The following is an 8997-nucleotide window of genomic DNA, read 5'->3' on the forward strand; positions in this document are numbered from 1 at the left end:
AAAAAATTTCGATTCCCCTCCTGTTTTTCTTTTTGATTTTGATATTGGTTAATAAATTCATTTAGATTAGATGTATATGATTAGGTTTATATAGTTATTAAATTAGTTTTAATTTAAATTAAAGTAAAGGATAAATGCGTATTTACCTAACTTTAGGACACCTCTTATAAGTATAGGGAGGTTGGCCTAATAAGACCATGGTCCCAAAAAAACCATGGTCCCTAAAAAACGATTCAAAAACAAAGCAAGTCGATTCAAGTTTCACTAGATTGGAAGGTACATTTTAACTAAATAAAACCCACGGTTACTCTCTCAAATCCATTCATTTTCTCTCGAATATGCGTTAGAATTCAATTATATCAGACAATCAAAGCCCACTATCTGCACAATAATGGCTAATCCCCCACTCTTCTTCTCTATTTATATCCAACCTTCAAACACCACTTCCTCACACTTCCTCTCTTGCATTTTCTAGTCTAAATCATCACTTTTTCAGGCAAGACTATGGCTCTCATCAACGGAAAATTGGTTCTTATGTTAGTAATTTCGGAAAATGGGTCATTTGTTTAAATATATTTAAAACATGGTTCACATGGACGAGTAAAAATTTATATGGATGAAATGGACACCAAAAAATAGCAAGGATGAAACTAGATTCATCCCGACTTAAACTTAAAAAATAGCAAGGATGAAACTGGATGCATCCTGATGTAAATTAAAAATAAGAAAAAGTATTTAAAAATGGGTAGGATGAAACTGTTTACATCCTGGCTATTTTTAAATTTTTGTCCATTTAAACAGTATCAAAATCTAAATGTCTTTTTCACCCAGGAATTGTTGATTTTGGTTTTTTTAACCAATTTTGTGTAGTCATTTCAGCTCTTATGGCCAACACTACAATAGTAATAGCAGCCAGGGATTTGACAACAGTAAGTCGTTCCTTGGTCGGTCATAACCTAGCAGCTCGGATCAACGGAGAAGATCGTGGTGCAGGCATGGCTGAATGCTTGAACGCACTATATGAGTTACGTTCGTGCACTAATGAAATTATACTTTTCTTCATGGATGGAGAGATGTATCTTGGTATTGAATGTTGTAGAGCTATCCGTATCATAACTCGTGAATGTTGGCCTTCTATGCTTACTTCTGTAGGCTTTACTGCTGAACAGGGCGACATTTTACGTGGCTATTGTGATGCTTCACACTCGACTGCATCTCTTTCTTCACCCTTCGCTATGCTTCCACCAGTACAGATCACTCCTTCTCGGTCACCTTTCGCTGGACCAAGCGCTCCCCCAGTAGTGGTCGGATAGATATTAAGGAATGATACCTCAAACTCGGAACGCCTAGTACTTGAATTTATTTATTTGTTTGAAGTCCTTTTGTAGTCTTCTTCTCTTTTAACCATGAATAAGCAGCACTATATTGCAGCAGTAGATAGCAGTTGAAAAGTTTATGCAGTTAAGTTTTTTGGTTGTCATGATTTTTTATGTTTGGGTATATTTGAGCACAACTTTGTTTATGCTCTTTGAATTGAGATCATCATAGATTTGTGAAACCTATCAAATCGTCTCTTATAATTTTCTCAGAAGGATGAGAAAAGAAAGCTTCATGTGCTAAGTGTAAACCCCCTCCGTTCATGAAAAGGTGTAGGTACATGCATTAACCGATTAGGAAATTACACGAACATCTTAAGGAAAGTGAGCAATGATCCTACTACGTCCGAAGATATGTTAAATTTTGGACAAAAAATAGATGCAATCTTAACATTTATAAAGCCTGGACAATATAAGCTTCCACGTTAAATAACGATGGAACCCTTACTTCCTACTAGCCGAAATAGGTCTTTTGTGAAGCAGAAACTTCGCCGAGGGCATAAATTATGAATTGGTTCAACTGAGAAGCATAAAACCATTGATTTTGAGAGAGAGAGAGTATGAGCTCTGGAAGGATTTAATATACTCCAACTATCAATTGGTTGAAGAGATGTTGGGTTACAGACAGTCAAAAGTCTTTGTTTTTGGTGAAGCACCCCCAGTGTAAGTGGATGATATGGAAGGCAAGGTGCAAATTTGTATTCCAAAACGAACAACCAGATCCAACAACATCGTAAAAAATACACTCACATCTGGTATACAGCTCAAGAAATGGAGACAAGGAGAACAACATCAAGACCAAATCACCCAAAAACTAAAGCTGGAAACTCCACCCAAGTTTGTTAATAAAATAGTCGATGTTTTATACTGCAATAAGTCAGGTCAATGGGGCACCAATGTAGTAAACCCCCTCAAATGCTCTTGCCTATTCAGTCACATGGCAGACTGTCAACCGCATCTCAGAGATTAAAGCTACAAATCCCACAATGGAAAGTATCCTTGTAGATAGGGATACCAATTCCAGAAAATCATTTTGTAACAATAATGGTCAATGGAATGTTTACCATATGTAGATCTTCACTCTCTGCACAAATCTAAGTTTCAAGATCTCATTGTTTATGTTAACTTGTTTTTGTCGTCTTTGGACAAATTACATGAGATTTGGCTTTCTGATTGTGTCAGAGTGGAAAAACTTGCAACAATTGAGTTTGGGTTACTACAATGAAAAAAAAATGATGAAGAATATGAAGAGAACAAAAACACCAAGCAAAGAAAAATAAATAATTCATTAGCAGAAACACGATAACCTCTACAACCGACCACGTGATTCAGGTTTTTTTACGTTAAACCATACAGATATATACCTAGCCAGTACTGCTTTGCCCGTCTCTACTTCCTTCTTCGACCAACTTCTGAATACCTATGCTAATTAAACTAATATTAACAAAAGTCTAATACAAACTAATAGTCAAATGAGTGGCTATACGGGCTCCAGCAGCTGCTTTTATCATAGGATTCGGGACCACAGAAGCTGCATATGCTGCCGATAAGATATTATTGACGGGCATATTAAGAGCAAGTGAAACAGCTCGGTTGGTGGTAGCAAGCTGCTGCGCAGTGATTTGAGGTTGTTTGCGAGACCGTCTACTTCTTTTTAAGTTAGCATTAGTTTTCTTACTTATAATAGTCCATCTATAAGCTAATTGTGCAGAGGTCTATCACCCTTGAAATCTGCCATAAGAATCTTCGCCCAATTCTTTTCACCTAATTTTTCCACAGCAGCAATGAGTAAATCATCCTCCTCCGCAGTCCAAGCCTTTGAAGGTTTCCTTTTTCCTTTTGCAGGCTGGCCACCAGCATTTGACACAGTTGCATCCAAACCTTCAGCTGTTGTCACTGCATTTGTTTTCACTGCAGTCGAACAATTGTTTTTGTACAGAAACTGTAACAGTAATACTTATTCCCTTTGAGCCGCACAGCGGAGGATCATCCAATAGACTTTTATAACCCTGCCAAGTAGGTACATTTATAGTCAATGGAGCTTCTACAGTTGCAAAACCTCCTCCTTCGTCATCTTGCAAGCCAGAAGCAAGCAATACCTTAACACAAGCTGCAGCCTGTAATGATGCTTCATCAGTAGCAGGAGGAAAAGCTTCCAACTCATACTCGAACTCACTATCTTCATCATCCAACCGCTTTTCCTCAAGTTTTTCTTCTACTGTTTCTGGCAGCTTATCGCAATAGGCCAAATGTCTCCATAACATCTGATACTCCCAGGCATTAGTAATACCGGTCGTCGTCTTCTTGACCACCACATTCCAATTTATTTTCACATCCAGATACTGAGCAACTTCCTTGAGTAAATCTAGTATTGTTGGTGCACTATACCTTGTTAAAACCCAAGAAATATGTTCTTCACTGATAAAAACCTTCCGTCCTCTCTGTATATTATTATCAGATGATGAAGCCATCTGAAAGCCAAAAATCCTAAGTTCAATGTTTTCTTGTCAATCGATCAAGCCCTAGAAAATCTCTATTATACTAATTATACTAATTACATGCTTCTACAGTAAAACCCCCAAAACCTATGAACCCTAAAAACCAAATTTTTACCAATAAGCCACAAATTATAGCAAACCCTAAAATGCAAGTTGCAAAACAAGGATAATTGGAAGTGGGTTTCATGTACTAACCCATTTTGACGAACCATAGCTTCTTGATTCAACACTCAACTTCGGCTGTGACGGAGAAGAAATCCACTGTGTAAATGCTTCGATTTCTCTTCTTCTTCGACTGTGACGAACCAAAACAACTATGAATCCAAGAGCACTTCAGTTGCGGTGGATTATCTCTTTCCCTCTCTCTCTCGCCTTTTGTTTCTCGAGTCTGTAACTTTTACCAATTTCTATTTCATTTTTTTTTGTTCTTTTCTAGCACATTTTTATAAGGGCAATTCTCATAGGATGTAAATTTTAGATTTGCTCATTTTGACATTTTGCGACCACTATGAAATGGGCAGCCATAAAAAACCAACAAAATTTGTGGGTTTGCCCATTATGGTCCACCAGAAAAGCATCCTTTTTGTTGCGGCTCAACGGATATGTCTTAACAGTTAAATTCAATATGGCTTGATTGGGGTATATCCAGATTAATTGGGGTATACTTAATGAGACAAAACCTGGGTCATTTAGAAGTAAAATAGGACACCCCTTAACCATGTATTTTCTAAATGGCTAATATGTCCTTGTTTAATTAAGACTAAAAATTATGATTAGGTTAATTAATTGAGTTAGTTAATTAGTTGAATTAAAATTCTCAAATTAGGTATTGTTTGGATTGAATTCATGGGTTATGTGTTATGATTTTTGATGATTTTTATTTTTTGAGATTTTTTTTGTAACGGAAATGAAACCACACTATCCAAACACTTCTACAAAGGGGATTGCAAGGCTTCTGTGTGATTTCATACTCAACATTAAAGAAGGAAACAACACTTTCAATTCTGAAAATATGAAAAGTCGGCAAGATCGACAAAAAAATACCTTACCGACTATGAAATGTCGGCAAGGTCGACAAAACAATACCCTGCGGACTATAGGATTTTTGACATACAGAGAAAGGTGTTACAAATGCATGATTAGTCGGCAAGGTATTAATTTCATAACCTGACGACTAAACTATAGTCGGCAAGGTATAAGGATGAATATCGTGCCGATCCTATAAATGCTAATCTCAGAGATAAAAAGTCGGCAAGGTCAACAAAAAATTACGTTGCCGACTAACACAAGTCGGCAAGATCAATAAAAAGTACCATGCCGACGTTTGGTAAAACTGTTGAGTCATTAAGAATTTGAGATTGGGTACAAAATCATACCCAATCTCAAAACCCGTATGATACACATTTTCATTTTCTTCTAGATTTTTTTTTTGATTTTTCTTTTTCTTTTTGATTTTTTTTTTTTGATTTCATAGTTAAAGTTTTGGAAAAAAAATTGAAAATATTTTTGTTGGATTTTAGTCGGCACGGTTTTTTTAGGGCAATTTGGTCTTTTAACACCTTTTAGACACCCCTTAGCAAACTAGGTTGGATGGGTTTAAATTTGGTATACCCCAATTAATCTGGGTATACCCCAATCAAGACAACGACTTTCTTTTTCATTCATTTCAATCTATCAGGAAATTTCCTAAAATCTATATTTGTATCTAACATGGGAAACAATTCGCAACCTGTGAAACCATCGTAAACAAATTCTAGTAGAGTTCGTGGTGCCAAGTTTACAATGGATTAAGATGAATCAATTTGTAGGAATTATGTACACTTTACAAAAGACAATATCAATGGTTGCCTGCGAATGGGGACTACATTTTTATCATAATTTTACTGACAAACTTTGTGAAGAAACTAGTTTCATCCATCGTCGTGATAGTGAAGAGTTGTCCCATCGTTTACATAGTATTAGCAAAGAGGTTAGTGAATATCTACTTTTGATCATACAAATATACAGATGTGAAAGAATCATCGAAGGTGAACCAAATATGGTACGAGCAAATTTGTATTTCACTTTAGTAATTCTTTTACTTTTTGTACTCTTTAAATTAAATTATTTCCCCTAAATTATAGGATCGAAGATGTCGAGAAGAGTAACAAAAAAGGTCACAAAAGTGTATTCCAACACGAAAGGGAGCTTAATATATTTAATCCATATGCTTTAGATTCGAAGGTAATAAATGCCAACAAGATCATTATATGGACCAGTTTCGCGGGTTTTCAGAATGGTGCACATGTTTCCTCACCGGTAGCAACTTGATCCCTACCTACTGGGTATTCAAGTAGTCATGAACATCACAATCCAATCTCTTTGGTAATACCAATGTAAAAAAAAGAAGAATAAGAGCGGGTCAGAAAGATGGAAACGTTTAGACGAGTTTAATTATGTTGAGTACGTGGGAAACCACCGTCAGGTAAAATTAGATGAAGAGCAGATTGGATTTTTGTGTTAAGGAAACTTCAAAAAAATCGTCTTTCGCGAGAACAACATTACATCGATTTTAACGGGAACAACATGCTTTCGTAAGTTCAGAATTTTGTTCGAAAATTAACTTAATCTTTAGGGTAATATTTCTCAAAATAACTTAATCCTTTGACTGTTAAAAAATAAGGGAAGTTAATAAATGACACGTGTTGGCATGTAACTGGAGGGACATAGGGGCACAACGAGAAAGGGGACATTAGATCCGTAGCCCGATCAACATATTAACCACCTTAAAAATAGTTGTACTTGTTGACTAATAACTTTGTTCCATAGGGCTATAGAGCTTCTCCAATGGAATGTGTGTGAAAAAAAATATCTTAATCCACATAGGATACACATTAATTTTCTCTAAAACTCTTCTCCAACCCTAACTTCTTAAATGAATGTGGAGTGACGTGGCTTAATTTTGGGAAGACATTGTCAAAGTGAATGTCTTGAGAATGTCTTCCTATCCTTGTCATTTTTATGTTAGTGAAATAAGTTATATAATAAAAATAGAATGACTGTTAACCAATTATTAAATGATACTTTAGAGCTTCTCCAATGGTGGTTGTGTCTGTCTCTTAGGTGGCAACACAAACAAGACGTCCTCATTCCAATTTTTCCTTAAGTTTAGGGAGGAAAACTAGTTCATCTCTAATGGTGTTGTTTGTGATTTTTTATGAGTTCAATGCAAATTTTATTTCTTAGTAATTTTTAGATTTTATTAGAGGTAAAAATGGTATTTAATATATTAGGATTAATTTAGTTAAGCAAAAACTTACTAGGATAGCTTGACATTGTCATGGTGAATGTCTAAAACTTGACATTCGCCTTGACAATGTCTAACAAAAATTAAGCCGTGTCATTTTCATATTGATTTAATAAATTGAGGTTGGAGAAGAATTTTAAGGAAACTGAATGTCTACCCTACGTGGACTTGGACATTTATCTTCACAAACATTCCATTGGAGAAGCTCTTAGAAACAAAAGATTAAAATTGATTTGGGTTGGAGATAATTTTTTTAGTTCCTAATATTTAGGAGTTTATATCTATACATGGGAATTTTTACCAAGAGAAAGTCAAGACAATGTTGACACATATGAAATAAGCACATCAAACATTGGAGAAGCCGGTTAAAAGTACCCCCTTCTCAAAAACCTAGAGAAAACCCATCATCTTCTTTGCTCAGATCTAATATTTTTGGGGCTAGATCTGAGAAAAAAAATTTGTTTTAATTTAGGATCTATTTAGTTATTTTTAATAAATGTTTTCGCTATTAGAGCGATTCTTTTCTTCGCTATTAGGGCGATTTTATCTTCACTTTGATAGTGTTTCTTTCTATTGATTTGTTCGTGATTTGGTTTGTTGGATACAAGTACATCGGCGATTTGACGGAGGCAAGATCAAGTTCTTCTTCAACAGAATAACAAATCTAGGTTTTCCGAGCTTCTCGCTATGCATGAGTTTTTGGGAAAATCACTCCTCTCTCATAGGAGTATCTCTTTTCAAGAAGAAAATCAATCAAAATGGTCGAATTATGATTTCGAATACCATTCCTTCTCCAATCTCTACATACAAGATTTGGGTGCTACCGTTGTGGATCGCTCTTTATCTTCGCGGTTTATTTGCGTTCCGCATCTTTCATTGTATTTGTTTCATGCTTATGTTCACTTGTTTTTCCTCAAAAACTATCATGTAAACGTTTCTTAAATGGAATGAAATGCTAATGGTTTGATTATCAATAAAAAAAAATATTGGAGAAACTCTTCTTATATGTAGCTTAATACCGATAAAAATAAGGAAACAAAAACTTGAAAGGAAAACATCTAAAAAAGAAATATGGTATTATAGTAGTTTAAGAAAGAGTTTGTAAGGCTGGTATTTGCATCTTAACATATATTAAGAATTCTTTAAACCCTAAAATCTTCTCTAATTCACTTCGCAAGCCCTACAACACACACTACTGAGAAGGAGGCAAGCAATGTCAACATCAATCTCAAGTCTTCCGGAAGACATCTCCGAAGGGATCTTGTTAAGGTTACCGGTGCAATCTCTTCTGAGATTTAAATCCGTCGCTAAATCTTTCTATTCCCTAATTCGTAGCCCTAATTTTGTTAATAAACAGAATAATCATCGTAATATCCAGAAAAACAACATTACTCTTATTTACCATAATTATGGTTTTCCGCCTACGTGTACAGCCAAACTATTTCGTTAAAATCATCACTACTCTTTCCATTAACTGAATGTCATAGTGATTACTCGTTCATACATTTGAGATGGAAAATTGATTCTTTTTGCGGTTCTTGTGATGGATTAGTTTGCATATCCTGTTTTAGTGTTGAAGTTTATTATGACAGTATTGAGGATCTGATTGTCGTTTTGAATCCATCAACTACCGAATTTAAGTAAATACACATTCCGCAGAAACTAAGTGAGAATGGGAGCATAAAGCTGAGCAGTTTATTTTGGTTTGGTTATGATTATAAGATTGCTGATTACAAGTTGGTTAGAGTCGTGGACTTTGATAGAAGTCGTAAACAGAGTTTTGAGGTTGAGGTTTATGCATTAGGAGCGGGTTTGTGGAGAAAGATTGAAAATGTAC

The 8997-nt window shown here is 35.3% G+C and overlaps 2 protein-coding genes across 2 annotated transcripts; one reads left to right on the forward strand and one right to left on the reverse strand.

Moving 5' to 3' along the window:
- The first annotated feature begins 884 nt into the window (after positions 1 to 884).
- LOC113271813 (egg cell-secreted protein 1.2-like) lies at positions 885 to 1313 on the forward strand. The gene has a single exon (XM_026521737.1). The coding sequence runs from the start codon at positions 885 to 887 to the stop codon at positions 1311 to 1313; it is 429 nt and encodes a 142-aa protein (XP_026377522.1).
- Positions 1314 to 3113: 1800 nt separating this feature from the next.
- Positions 3114 to 4103, reverse strand: LOC113273422. The gene is made up of 2 exons (XM_026523141.1): positions 4070 to 4103; positions 3114 to 3847 (listed from the first exon to the last, which is right to left on the reverse strand). The coding sequence occupies exon 2, from the start codon at positions 3845 to 3847 to the stop codon at positions 3260 to 3262; it is 588 nt and encodes a 195-aa protein (XP_026378926.1). The 5' UTR covers positions 4070 to 4103; the 3' UTR covers positions 3114 to 3259.
- Between the last annotated feature and the right edge of the window lie 4894 nt (positions 4104 to 8997).

Source organism: Papaver somniferum, chromosome 4, assembly GCF_003573695.1.
Source record: "Papaver somniferum cultivar HN1 chromosome 4, ASM357369v1, whole genome shotgun sequence".
Lineage (NCBI taxonomy): Eukaryota > Viridiplantae > Streptophyta > Magnoliopsida > Ranunculales > Papaveraceae > Papaver > Papaver somniferum.